At 36.2% G+C, this 13,823-nt stretch overlaps 1 protein-coding gene across 2 annotated transcripts; it reads left to right on the forward strand.

Moving 5' to 3' along the window:
- On the forward strand, window positions 1-13,721 carry LOC144970242 (large ribosomal subunit protein eL21-like). 2 transcript variants are annotated; one of them, XM_078909680.1, is made up of 5 exons: window positions 1-151; window positions 10,499-10,636; window positions 11,036-11,148; window positions 12,081-12,231; window positions 13,611-13,721. In XM_078909680.1, the coding sequence occupies exons 2-5, from the start codon at window positions 10,508-10,510 to the stop codon at window positions 13,698-13,700; spliced, it is 483 nt and encodes a 160-aa protein (XP_078765806.1). In that variant the 5' UTR covers window positions 1-151; window positions 10,499-10,507; the 3' UTR covers window positions 13,701-13,721. The 2 variants fall into 2 exon arrangements, with proteins under 2 accessions (XP_078765806.1, XP_078765805.1); XM_078909679.1 differs by lacking the exon at window positions 1-151 and adding an exon at window positions 370-446.
- The last annotated feature ends 102 nt before the right edge of the window (window positions 13,722-13,823 follow it).

Consider the following 13,823-nt stretch of genomic DNA (forward strand, 5'->3'; position numbering starts at 1 on the left):
AAAAATGACACAATTTGAATAAAATGCGTCATTTGTGATTTCCCCTCTCACGATGCTCTATTTTAAAAGTGTCAATTGAAATAAACAATTCAAAATTTTAATCAAATTTCCTCGGAGGCATTTTTTTTACAGGCTTTCAAAAAGGTTGAAGGTCAGTTTCACCGAAGCAGCTCTTTTTTTACGGTCAAATCCAATAATTATCGCTAATATTTATTTTTGTATATCACACATTCATTCTTGCATTAATATCACTAAGAGAAAACTGTGTTTTGAAATATTTATCTTAAATATAGATATTATGCCGTATTATACCTTTGGATGGGGGAATAAAGTATTCATCATATAAATTGTTAACGAAAAAATAAATGGGACGAATTTTTACGTACTCTCCGTTGTTCACAATACTGTCCACTTCCTTTTCCTTTCTCACGCTGTCTTGATAAAAGGTGTGTGGGTATTTTCTAAAGAATTTAACAAATTTACGTATGTTTTCTTTCATTTTTTACGTTAAAAAGAGCACCGATAAATAACATGTTAGCCATGAAAAATTTCCACTGGTTAATGACGTTTATCGTTTTTAATTTATTAAAATATTTCATCAAATCGGAGAACTCAAAACATTAAAGTGAAAGTGACCTGTTATCGACATATATTGCGCTAATGCCAATGCCAACAATGCTAAACATTTCACAAATGGATAATCAATGGGGGTGCTTATTTGCAGTAGTGTGCTACGAATAGTGATTTTGCCGTTCCTGGAATGCGAGTTTTTATCCATAGAATGTCCCTGAAATTTGAGGTTGAGGTTCAGGTTAGGCATTGGGGGGGGGGGGGGGGGGGGTTCATCAATATTAGTACTAGGTAAAAAAATTCAAATTGGGTTGAGCTCAATGAAACCTATATCATTATAAAGTGCTTTTCAACAGGATTCTAATGATACCAAAATTGTGAAAAGCAGATTAGCAGAAGAAAAGTTATGTTAGTTTAAAGACTGAAAAATGGTCTTCTGGTTCTATTTGCCTTTGTTATTTACTGATGTACTTTGTGACCTGGAACTCTTGCATTTCCTGTAGTAACCACCATTTGGATTTCAAAACTGGCCTAAAATGGCCGTTAAGATTTTGAGTAAGGATTTTGCTGGAACGAATTTCATGGATGCGGTATACAGCTTTGCCCTGAATTTGATTTTATTTAAAAGTTAAGATGTTAACCCAACGTGCCATCATGAAATTTTGATTTACCAATTTCTCGTTTTTTAATTATCCAAAGCTAAATTATACCCTATTTTATCCACAATCAAAGGTTATACTACTAAATTGTCATTGATTTGAAAATAAACTACACCAAACGATAGGGTAATTCCTCCTGAAGAAAATAAGACTTAAATCATTAAAATCCATCCATAAACAAAAAATCTATGGAGCTTTTTCTGAGACCCATCACTCAAAAGTCCAAAAAATCGGGTCACATCCACTAGCCCATTTATCGGCTACCTGCTGGTGGGCCAAATGGACGTTTACCAAAGTACCTAACAATATAACTTTCGCCATGTCCAAATACAGAAACACAATATCGCTGATGAAATTGGGTGGGATGCACATGCGTGACGGAGATGCATAAAAACGATCCGTTAAGATACACCGTCAACGGAGGTGCATAAAAACACTACGAAAAAAAGTCCCCTCATTTTATGTGCTGTGAAACTACCGAAATTCTCCCCAAAGGACTCCATGGCAATTGAGATTGAAACTTCTTTTGAACAAACATAACTTTTCGATCATCTGATCTATTTTTAAAAGGCAGTGTCTACGTACACTGTAACCAGGCACCTAGCATCAGGATCTACGTACACGGTAGCTCCGGTAACTGGTTTTCCGCTACAATACAAATACAGGCTATGGATAGACCTCGCTCTGTATGTGTGTTTGGGTGTGTTATTTTAAAAAATCAAACAATACAATTTAACCCATTAAAGTTCATTAAAGGCGAGATTCAAGGTTACCTTGTATAAATGTTACCGTGTACGTAGATCCTGAGGCTAGGTGCCCGGTAACGAAAATAATGATTATGATACCAAAATATCTGCAATATTCCTCTTTATAACAAAGTTATGCATCTTTAATTGAACCCCTCTAAAACTTTTAGTAAAAGCGAACGTAATTTCCAGTCATAACTTATGGGCGAGTTGAGTCACAATTTGACTCCCACTGCTGCTGCTCACTAAACTGCCTAAAGTTACCATGTACGTAGACACTCCGTTTTTAAAAAATGGTGTCTTTAGAAACATGTTGAAAAGCCTTTATAAGGATATAGCTGTCAATGATATTAAACTCAAACCAATTTGAATTACTTTTACTTACCCAAGTCCCTAATCTGATACCAACTGGAAGTAAAAAAATAGTTGCAGATTTTGCAGTGTTTTTTGTGGCGGCAAGTGGTCGCAAGCGATGAAAAAAATCGTCATGCCAGTTTTATTTAAACATAAACAACACCAAAATGATAGGGCAATGCCTCCTGAAGAAAATAAGATAGGCCTTTGATAACCCTAGTCTAGTGGCCACCGATAGGCTCACTGTGTAAGGCGAAACTCGTTTTTTGGAACTTTATTTTTGGTCACCAGGTGTTATTTGTGACTAATTTTGGTATAATTTTAAAGGTGTATTTCTTTATTAATTCCTGATTGTAATTCTCAGAAAGCTAATTAAGTAAAAATGTATCAATTTTTGAATTTAAAAAACTTTTAAAACTATAGATACATTTTAATTATACTTATAGACCTGTAAATTCTCAGTCAATTAACTGAAATCAGTCAATTTGTCAAATTAAAATATTTAAAAAAAGGAAAGAAAGAAAGAAAGAAAGAAATGAAAAAAGAAAGAATTCACAAATCGTAGTCGAATGACCGTAAAGTAATTAGGAGTGTTCCACAGCGCTACGCATAGCTCATGGGGACCGTTTATATTAACGATGTATATATTGCCAAGACTAAGCGACGCTTTTTATAAAAGGCGTGTCTGAACACATCCCTGGGTATTTTCACACATCCTTCGTTAAATTATTTTTTCACTTTCCAAACCCAACGGTAGCCAATTTTAACTGAGCCACCGAGCGATAAATTTCACTGTTTCGTCTAAGCCAAAATTGACCACAATTACCTGGGACTCTCAAAAACTATGATAATCTAAATTGCGAATGCCCGGAAGTCCGTTATGTAGACACCTTCAAATCGAAAGTTTGGATAGATTGCTACAAAGCACATTTCGATTGCCTCACGTTGTAAACAAACTGGTTGACCGTTTCTTCACTGATTGGGTACCTAATTATAAGGAACAAAGGTAAGTAGCCTAATTAATTCCCGCGCAAATTAGGACGTTTTCTGCCATTGTTTTGTTCAAGCGTGCTTGCTGTTTACACTGTGGCGATTTACTATTCATTTCGATTCTTTTGATTTGTCCGCTACCGCTACGCCTGACTGCCGAAGTTTCTTCAATTGATAATTCATTTCTACTTAGCCTAATAATTCAGTGTATTGGCCAGAAGTCATATTTATTTCTTTTTTGTTTCTCTCATTAACTGATTGAAAATCAAGTTTGCTCATTGCTACATTATTTTAATGTTCTCACAATGCCTGAGCTGTTCGTGGATCGCAATTCAGACTTGTCGAGCATCGATAAAAATGTGAGGAATAAATTCAATTGGTCATGGCTAGAAGTTAAAGATGGCAATGGTGATTATTTTTCTGACTATGTCAGAAAAATTCCAGAGGCAGGAATCGGCTTTTGTTTGTATTGTTGTCAACGTTTGAAGTATGGTCACAAGGGTATAGGCTTTCTCAAAAGGCATGCACAGTCTAAGTCACACATTGGTAGAAGGAATTCAGTCAAAGGAAATCAGTCATTGCCAGCTTTAATTCTTCTCCATGTTCCTCGTGGCCTTCCCCTTGATCTTCTGCCCTGAGGGTTCCAGTCCAATACTTTCTTTGTTATAGTTGAGTCATTCTTTCTAAGCGTGTGTCCAATCCATCTCCATCGTCTTCTTCCTATATCCTCTCCCACTGGTTTCTGTTGTGTTCTTTTCCATACTTCTTCATTTTTTATTCTATCCATCCATTTTATTCTGAGTAGCTTACGCATGCACCTGTTTACGAAAATCTGTACCCTCCTTATACATGCCTGTGATGCGTTCCAAGTTTCACATCCATACAGTAGGACAGACTTCACGTTTGAGTTGAAAAGTCTTAGCTTTAGTTGAAGGGAGATATCTTTAGTTCTCCAAACTCTGTTCAAAGATGTGAATGCAGCCTGTGCCTTTCCTATTCGTGCTTTCACCTCTGCTTCCGTGCCTCCATCCTTGTCAATTATACTTCCGAGATAGCAGAAAGTGTCTGTATCTTCGAGTTCCTGATCTTTAACTTTGATCTGCTCCCTTTGATGCGTACCTATCCTCAAGACCTTTGACTTTGCAGGGTGAATTCTTAGACCAATTGATTCCGACAGGCTGTTTATAATTGTGGTTTTTTCTTGCATCTGGTCCTGGGTGTGGGACAAAAGAGCCAGATCATCTGCAAAATCCAGATCATCCAACTGTGTCCAGGGGGTCCACTGTATCCCATTTCTTCTCCCTTTGGAGGTTTCCTTCATTAGCCAATCAATGGCAAGGATGAACAGGAATGGAGAGAGCAAGCATCCCTGCTTGACACCAGTCTTAATTTCAAAGCTGTCAGTAAGCTGATCTTCATGTACAACCCTGCAACTTGATCCTTCATACATTTCCTTAATGAGGTTTACTATCTTTTCAGGGAGTCCATAATGTGCCAGAATTTTCCACAATGTTGCTCTGTCAATACTGTCGAAAGCCTTCTCGTAATCCAGAAAGTTGACAATAAGAGGAGAGTTCCATTCTATAGACTGTTCCACTATGACTCGCAGAGAGGCAATCTGGTCGGTGGTTGAACGGTTTTTTCGAAAACCTGCCTGTTCGTCCCGCAGTTTAGCATCTGTTGCATTCTTAATTCTCTCTAAAATAATACGGTTGAAAACCTTTCCTGGGATAGAAAGAAGAGTGATGCCTCGATAATTATTACAATTACTGAGGTCCCCTTTCTTTGGAAGCTTGATAAGATGTCCTTCCTTCCAATCCTTTGGGAATATCCCGTCATTCCAGATTCTCTCAAATAGTGGGTGCAGGGCCTCAGCATTTCTTTCCGCATCAACTTTTAGAGCCTCCGGTGGAATCTGGTCTGGTCCAGCAGCTTTCCCCCTTTTCATCTTGTTAATGGCACCCACAATCTCTGCTATCGATGGTGGATCACAGCTAATTGGTAGCTCATTCCTTGCAGGCAAAATTTCTGGCTGGTTGTCTGGTGGTGGTCTGTTCAGAAGGCAGTTGAAATGTTCCCTCCATCGTTCAGATTGAGCCTCTTTTCCAAAAATAGTTTTCCCATCTTTGTCTTTGACTGGTACCTCTGGTTTCCCATATTTTCCAGCAAGTGTCTTGGTAGTTTGATAAAGGATCCTCATGTGTCCTCCAGTCGCTGCTGCTTCTGCTTTCTCTGCAAGTCTGTTCATGAATGCTTCCTTGTCTTTCTTCACAGATCTTTTGACTTCCTTAGCTATGGCTCGATACTGCTCTTGTGCATCCAGTCTTGAAGCCCTTGTTCGGCTTGCATTCACTTGTTCCTTCCTTGTTCTCCTCTTTTCAATAAGGTCCAAGGTGGTTGGACTTATCCATTCTTTATGTTCTGATTTCTTTACCCCCAATACCTCGTGGCAAGTTGTTATGTAGACTTCCTTGATCTTTGCCCAATGTGACTCTACATCTATGTCCTCCTCGAGCTCAGTAAGAGGTTGGAATCTATTACTCAATTGTAGTTTGAATTCCTCATTCTTTTCCCCATCAAGTGCATTCACCTCGAATTTTCTTCTTGTATGTGATCTGGCCCCGTGTTTTCTGAGTCGGAGCTTAAGCTTTGCCAATAGCAGGTGGTGGTCTGATCCAACATCTGCCCCTCTCCGTACTGTCACATCTTCCAATGAACGTCTGAATCTACGAGAGATACAAAAATGATCAATCTGATTCTCTGTCATACCATCTGGTGAGACCCAAGTTGCTTTGTGGATCCTCTTATGGGGGAACACTGATCCTCCAATCACCAAACTGTTGAATGCACAGAAATTTGCAAATCTCTCACCATTATCATTCATTCTCCCATGCCATGACGTCCCATGATACCTTCATAGCCTACGTTATCCTGTCCCACTTTTGCATTAGCATCTCCCATCAATATGTTGATGTCTTTCCTTGGCAACTTGTCAATGACTTGTTGTAGCAGACCATAAAATGTATCTTTGTCCTCATCTGTTGCATCATTTGTTGGGGCATAGATCTGTACAATGTTCATGCTGATCTTCTTACTCCGTGTTGTAAAGGACGCCATGATGATCCTTTCTCCGCATTGTTCCCATCCTCTCAGTGACTTCTGGGCAAACTTGCTTAGAATTATTCCTACTCCCTGTGTATGAATCCCGTCCCCTCTCCTGAATATAAAATCTTCTCCCCAGACTTGAGGTGTTTCTGTCCGGATTGTATCCAGTGGGTTTCGCTTACTCCAAGTATATGCAGCCTGTATCTTCTCATCTCAGTCACAACTTGAGAGCTTTTTCCTGCTTCATACATGGTGCGAACGTTCCACGACGCAATTCGAAGCTGCTTGTTTGGCGAAGACGTCATCGGGTCAGCAGAGTCCTTTCGGCTTTGTCTGTTGTCCTTCATAAATTCTGATATTCCAGAAACTCTTCGGTCGCCCAAGCTAAAAAAAGGATTTGGTTTGTCTGTCTGTGTTTCTGTAACGGTTAGAGTTTAACGGAAAGGGGTGTTAACCCTTTGCCAACCCCCAACCTGGAGGACCAGGTGACTCAAAGATGGAGGAATCACACACCATTAGTCGCCTTTTACGACACGCTGGCTTGGCGTTGGGCTATTCTTGACCCTCTCAGTTGAGGGACCCCGGACACCACACGGGGTATCATATACATAATATTACAAAAATATTTTCATCTTCAATTGATCCAGCAAGTCATATTTCAAAATTGCTTGATGACATTTTCAGGGACATTGAATACAGTGCAGATATAAGACGAGATTTTTTATCGATTTGTCAATTTCTCAACATAAAACGTCTACTCCCTAAAGAGAGAGTTTGTCACAGGTGGTTGAACATACTGGATTGTGCCCAACGTTATGATGAGTTGAAGGATAGCATTTATGTTTTTTACTTCTCTTGGTTGTCAATAAAGGATAAAGAATTGTTTCAATCAAGCATTATGGATGTTTTCAAGCACAGATCCACTTCTGAAAATAGCAGACAAGCAATTTATAAAATAATGAGGAGACTTAAGTCAAAAAATTTGACAGTGGCTGGGAAAGCAAGGAAATCAAGAATATGTCAAAAGATTTTTGATTTTTCATCCAAAACAACAGTGCTTCTTGATGTGATTTTATATGTATTTCCTCTTTTCAAGAGATTTGTTTTGGCATTTGAGCAACATAAACCAATGCTTCATCTTTTGCACGACGAACAAGTCAATATTTTTCGGAATTTTTTGCAATTTTATATTCGACCAGAATTTATCAGGGAATCTGGCAAAGATTTGCATTCTCTTGATTTGTCAAAACCAGAAATTTATTTACCTTACAAACATGTTAATATTGGAAGATGTAGTGAGACCAGATCCCTCTCTAAACTAGGACGAGAAGAAAGAAATAGTTTCCTCAAGTTATTATTTGAAGCTTACAAAGCTACAGGCATTTATATGCAGAAAAAGCTGCCCCTCAATAATCCATTTCTAAGGACTCTTTCTTTATTGGACCCCAGGGCTTTTGGATTTGGCGACACTGCAATGGCATTGAAAAAGCTGCCTTCAATGTTGAAATCAATAAATGCTCCAAATTTTGACAATGAAATTATGATGTTACAATCAGACCCAAGTATTCACCCTGTTGATGTTGACTTGTCCCTTGATTTGTGGTGGACAAAAGTTTTCAAACTTGCAAAGTACCCTTCTGTTCAAAAGGTAGTGAGTGCATGCTTGTCTATTTTCACAGGTCCAAGAGTTGAACAGTCATTTAGCATTATGAATAACATCATCACTACTAATAGCACAAGTTTACTAATTAGCACATACGAAGCCTACATGTATACTAAATATGAATTGCTTGCTTTAAATACCACAACATTAAAGAAATATGCAAGACCTAATGCTGTGACCTCACCAATAGATTCTTCACTTGCATATCACATGCAGACAGCATCATCAAGACATAATGCAGACAGCAGGAAAAGACAAATATCATCAACTGACCAATTGCCTTCAGCAAAACGTTCTCGTTGCTTATAGCCATGGAAATGATAAGATATAGACATAATTTTGTTTTGTTTTCCAATATATTTTTGCCTTGAAATGGACTTGCATCATTCAACAGTGGTGATATGATGAACAAAAGCTTGTTTTGCTTTCTTTTTTAAAATCTGGAGTGTTTTATGTCAATAGTTTTTATAGTTCATGATCAGATTTTTGAGGTTGCTTTGTGTGGTGTACATACTTGATTGTGACAATTAGTTTCTTTTGAAAGCCTATAGCTTTAATTACCTCATCAGTAGAAACTTTGTTTGGAGCATTGTTAGTCGTTGATGAAGTCTTCTTTACTGATATGAATGACATGCTTATTTAGCATTCCTTCTACATCAAATCAATGGCAGTCATACTTCCAGTAAGTAATAACACCCACTATTTTAATGTATTGTATTTATCACTCTCCTCTCTAATGATGCCCTTATTTAACAAAAAAAACAAACTCGAATCTTCAGTTTGTCGAAGAGTTTCAGTCAATTTTTTTAGAGCTCATTTACAGGTCTATACTTAATACATCGATAGGCAACCAATTGAAGAATATCTCTGCCAAATTTCATCAAAATTGATACACTTGCTCACTATTTTATTTTACTCGCCATCAACCTCACTTTTTAGGACAAAAACCTCATATTTTTTTCATTTAACCTTAATTTTTTACTTACTTTCTATACATGAAAATGATTAATATAAAAATATAGCTTATTTTCTGACCTTCAAAATGATACCCAACACTTACCATTTGTTTTTTAATTTTAATTCAGCATAACTGAAAACAATAAGTGGGCCATTTTGACTGCAAAACCCAAACTTTCCTGATCGCTGCGAGACACTGGTTTTGAGGCAGCAGTGAGATCATAGATTGATTCTCTCTGTAAAATTGACTAAAAAATACCGTTAGTCGTAGAGAAACAAATAAGGTATCAAATTTTGTATTTTCAAGTCCCATCCCCCTGACGGGGTCAAATTAAGATATTTTGAGTTTGAAAATTTTATCAAAGTGCCTAAATAAGACATACATCATTTGAATCCATCTAAACAAAATAAATCTATGGAATTCTTTCTGAGAGCCATCACTCAAAGGGTCACATCAGCTCATTGCTCTTTAGTGCCAAATGGATGTTTACATACTCCAATTTGCCTTTGTTAATAACTGACATACTTTGTGACCTGAGACTGTGGCATTTTCGGTAGTGACCGCCATTTTGATATAAAACAAAACAAACCCACAAAGGTAGTCAGATGAATAATTACACTTCAAGGCTTTTAAACAATAATCAGGAATGTTCCACATTGCCTACACATAGCATTAGCACACAGGTCTCTTATGTCAATGGTGGATAAGCGTTTAGTGACTATGGTTATGTAATGCTCTTTAAGATTTTAGTTGTCTGGGCACATTCCTTTGTTGAGCTATTTTCACACAACCTTTGTGCAATTATTTTTCCGTTTCCATACCTGTTGTGTTCTCAAAATGGAGCCAGTCCGGACTGAATCACTGAGTGATAAATATCACTGTTCTAGAATTGGTTTTACTTTTCCAATTAAAAATTATTTTTTTCTGACCCCGATATGACCTACATTTGTCACAAGCACCATAAAACTCTAAAACAAAATTCAAGCAGGCCATATGATACAATATTAAAACCCATTTGCCCAAGGAATGACATGGATAAATATATATGTTGTTTTAACATACTAGCAAAAAATAACATTGCTTCAAGGTTGACATTTTAGTGAAATTGCCGAAAAATGTCCCTGCCTCCTTTTTCAAATAAGGGAAGAAGGTTTACGGTACTGTAAATCTCCTTGGATCAGAGAGCATAACGCACATGTCAATTAAAAGTTTTCTCTGTACTTGTTACCCAGTTTAGCAAAATGTTGAGATTCAAGTTTTAGGTTGGAGTCCATCCAATTGCTGATGCTGATATGACCTAAATGTGTTGCAAGCACCATAAAATCTAATAAAAATGAAAAGCAAAACATAATTTCTATGTATGCATGTCACATACTCTACCAATCATCAGGCATTCTACTTTTACTTTTACCATCCTTTTTAATATTATTAATAAGATTCTTTTTCTTCACAGTAAATCAAGATGACGAACACTAAGGGTCACCGCCGTGGAACACGGTACATGTTTTCCCGTGCATTCAGGAAACATGGCGTTACCAAACTATCGACCTATATGACAGTTTACAAACGTGGAGACATTGTAGACATTAAGGTAATCATTGTCTTGCTCCTGTCGCCCTTGTTCATTTTAAAATCTTGGCATGAAAACCCTCTTATTTTATTATAACCAGAAATAAACATTTAGCTTTATTTATTTATTCCATTCTTGAAATATAGGCTGCTATAACGCATTTGCATATGAATAAAAGGCTTAAAATGTAATTTCTGTTGGAGAATGTTCATTGGCAGGCTTTAAAACAGAGATACATTATTTTTAGTGTCCCTAAATGTTTTAAAAGAGTGTTTGGACGTTTAAGAAAATTATCCTGCAGAAATGAATCAGTATGTCAAATACATCTTTCTGGAATAAATTACAATTTTATTATACATTCAATGAGAAACTGAATATTGGGATGTGGCTTTAATATTATTTTTTAATTTCCTTACCAAGGGTGATGGTGCCATCCACAAGGGTATGCCACACAAGTCCCATCATGGCAGGACTGGACGTGTATACAATGTGTCACAACATGCTGTTGGTGTTATTGTCAACAAACAAGTTGGGTAAGTGTTTTTTTTTTTTCTTGTTTTTTTTCCAGTGGTAAACAAGGAAAATTATTTAATAATATGTATCTATGAGATAAAATTTACTCTTCATTCCTATCAGGAAATGTTTTGAACAGTACCAGTACCCTTTATTTTTTTTATTTTTTTTAATATTTTTTTTGTCAAGATTTTAAAATACTATTATATCCCTGGATTTTTTTTGTTTTCCACTGATTATTTAGTTGATTTGCTTCTTATTTGGATTTTTAAAATTCCAATTCTTCAATATTTTGTCTTACTCATCTGACTATCCTAATTTTACATTTTTTCTGGTAAAGCTCTACCAATTGGTCGATCAGACATTCTCCTTTTGGTAAGGGGTCATTTTTAAAACATTTTTTTTCTTCATCTTTTCATACGTTGTTGGGTTGTTTTTTGTTTTTTTTGATAATTTTCTTAAAAACCCCACTAATTCTGTAAATTTTATTCTGATGTGCTTAAATGATGGTTATTGATTATTTCTTCTAGATATCTATTAACATGTCAGATCCGTTGCTGTTGATTGAGATGCTCGGGTGTCCGATTCAATATTTATATCCATGAAAGAGTTGATCTTTACTTATTTTTTTTATATTTGTCTCATGAATTTCACCTTATTTTGTAAATGTGTGCTATCATCCTATGTAAATTTCTTGTTGCCTTCATGTTAAATACCAATAACCTCAGTCACATTTTCCAAATAGTGTGACATGATGTTTTGAAAGTAAACAGACTTGGAATTTTTGACTCTTTTGGGGTTCCAAGTCTTTCTTTTTGTTTTCTTCTTCTCCTTCTTCTTCTTTTTCTCTCCTTTAATATTTTTCTTTCTGACAAGTTGACAAACTAGTAGTAGTAGTTTTCAGCTGCATGCATCGTTTAGTATTTTAATTGACATCATTTTCTCTCCACAGAAACCGAATTATTCCCAAGAGAATCAATTTGAGAATTGAGCACGTTAAACCCAGTAACTGCCAGTTGGATTTGAAAAACAGAATTAAGAAGAATGATGCCCTTAAACGTGAAGCTAAAGAAAAGGGTGTCAGGGTCAATCTGAAGAGACAGGTTAGCACATATTATATTTTTTTTGTTTTGAATTGATTAAACAAGATTTTCAAATTTCATTACCTCTCATTCTTACTAATCCTATCAAGAGAATGCTAGTTCATGCAGATCAGTTTTATAGATTATTAATTCGGAAATACAACATTTTTGGGGACAGAATTAGGTCAAATTTAGATTATTAATTTTTTGAAGTTCACGTTCAGATTTTTTTGACCAAAGTTTTGGAGAAAAGGTGATAAAATATATTGTTTTACCATAGAAATGGAAATGCAATCAATATGAACTATACTACATCGCTCTTAGGTGTATGTAGGTGTGTGTGTGTCTACTATACTACACTCCAAAACAGTTTCCTTAAACTCCTCGGGACATGCAAAAAAAAATAAAAGGAGGGCTCAGTGGTCCTGCTCCATACCTTTCCCCTAGCTCGATTTGCAGTGCTGCACTGGGGCTGACACCTGGGTAATTCTAGTTTCCTTTGGAATAGATCCTAGGACAAATTTCCGTTTGAGGATGATTAAAGGGAACTTTGTTATTTATTTACTTTATTGGTATGTTGAGGGAGATAACATGGGAGGGGGGGGGGGGTACTGTATCAACATTCATTTGTCGTTGTAGCCAAGGATTAGAAAATATTGGCGCATGGCATTGAAATCAAAACAAGTGGTGAAATGATAAAAAAAAGCTGAGAGGTGTTGGTTATACAAAGTGGCGATATAGTTTGTGAGCGGTTGTGTGTTGTCTGCATATGTATCGTACTGTATACTAAATTGATACACACATACCTAGCTGTCAGTGTTACTGTAAATCATCAGTGGTCTGGGCACATTAAAAAACTCTTCAAGTAATTCGTTTTTTACATTGGCTGGGTGAAATTAGTTTGAGAAAACCATGTTTGGGGTAAAATTAGTTTGAGGAAGGAATGTAATGGTAACAATGAATAAAATTGGTGTCACAAACTAAAATGTATTGTACAAATAGCAAAAATTAAATAACAACAAAAATGTATTGTACAAATAGCAAAATTTAAATAACAACAATGCCAGATGTGACTTCCCAAACCATGGAATAAACACTTTATTCATCAAAATCGAAAAATTAAAAAAAAAAGTTATGGATATTTAAAGTTTCATTTTTTGATGATTTGTCAAGAAAAATAACTAGTTTAGGGAAAATAAAAACGAGGCTTTGCTTGCATAGCGCTTTGCGCTGAAACAAGTCATCAGGCCCAATTTTTGATATTGTTATCTTGGAAAAGACAATTTACAGATCTGAAGAGCACAAATTATGGATTTTGGAATGATGCAGATTCTTTTTTCTTTCAAATTCGGATTTTTCCTATAAAGATAAATGATGGACTTTTTTCTCTCTCTTTTCAGCCTGAAGCACCCAAACCAGGATGCACTGTGAGGACAAAGAATAACCAGCCCACTTTCCTTGCTCCCATCCCCTATGAGATCATAGCTTAAATTAAAGATGTTAAATCTATATATTTTGTCTTATTGGTTTATTGCTTTTTTATGTAGTATACAGACCCCTTTCACCAATTAAGTCTATGTCAACATATCATAGCAAATTTGTCAGGTTTGCTG

The sequence above is a fragment of the Berghia stephanieae genome, chromosome 4 (genome assembly GCF_034508935.2).
Source record: "Berghia stephanieae isolate SIO BIC M18660-M18661 chromosome 4, UCSD_Bste_1.3, whole genome shotgun sequence".
Classification (NCBI taxonomy): domain Eukaryota; kingdom Metazoa; phylum Mollusca; class Gastropoda; order Nudibranchia; family Aeolidiidae; genus Berghia; species Berghia stephanieae.

What these genes read in the sequence shown, in the direction of transcription:
- LOC144970242 (XM_078909680.1), top strand. Translation starts at nt 10,508, where the DNA reads ATGACGAACACTAAGGGTCACCGCCGTGGAACACGGTACATGTTTTCC. An exon ending in GAGACATTGTAGACATTAAG is followed by an intron (nt 10,637 to 11,035) that starts GTAATCATTGTC and finishes TTCCTTACCAAG; the next exon opens with GGTGATGGTGCCATCCACAA. An exon ending in ATTGTCAACAAACAAGTTGG is followed by an intron (nt 11,149 to 12,080) that starts GTAAGTGTTTTT and finishes TTCTCTCCACAG; the next exon opens with AAACCGAATTATTCCCAAGA.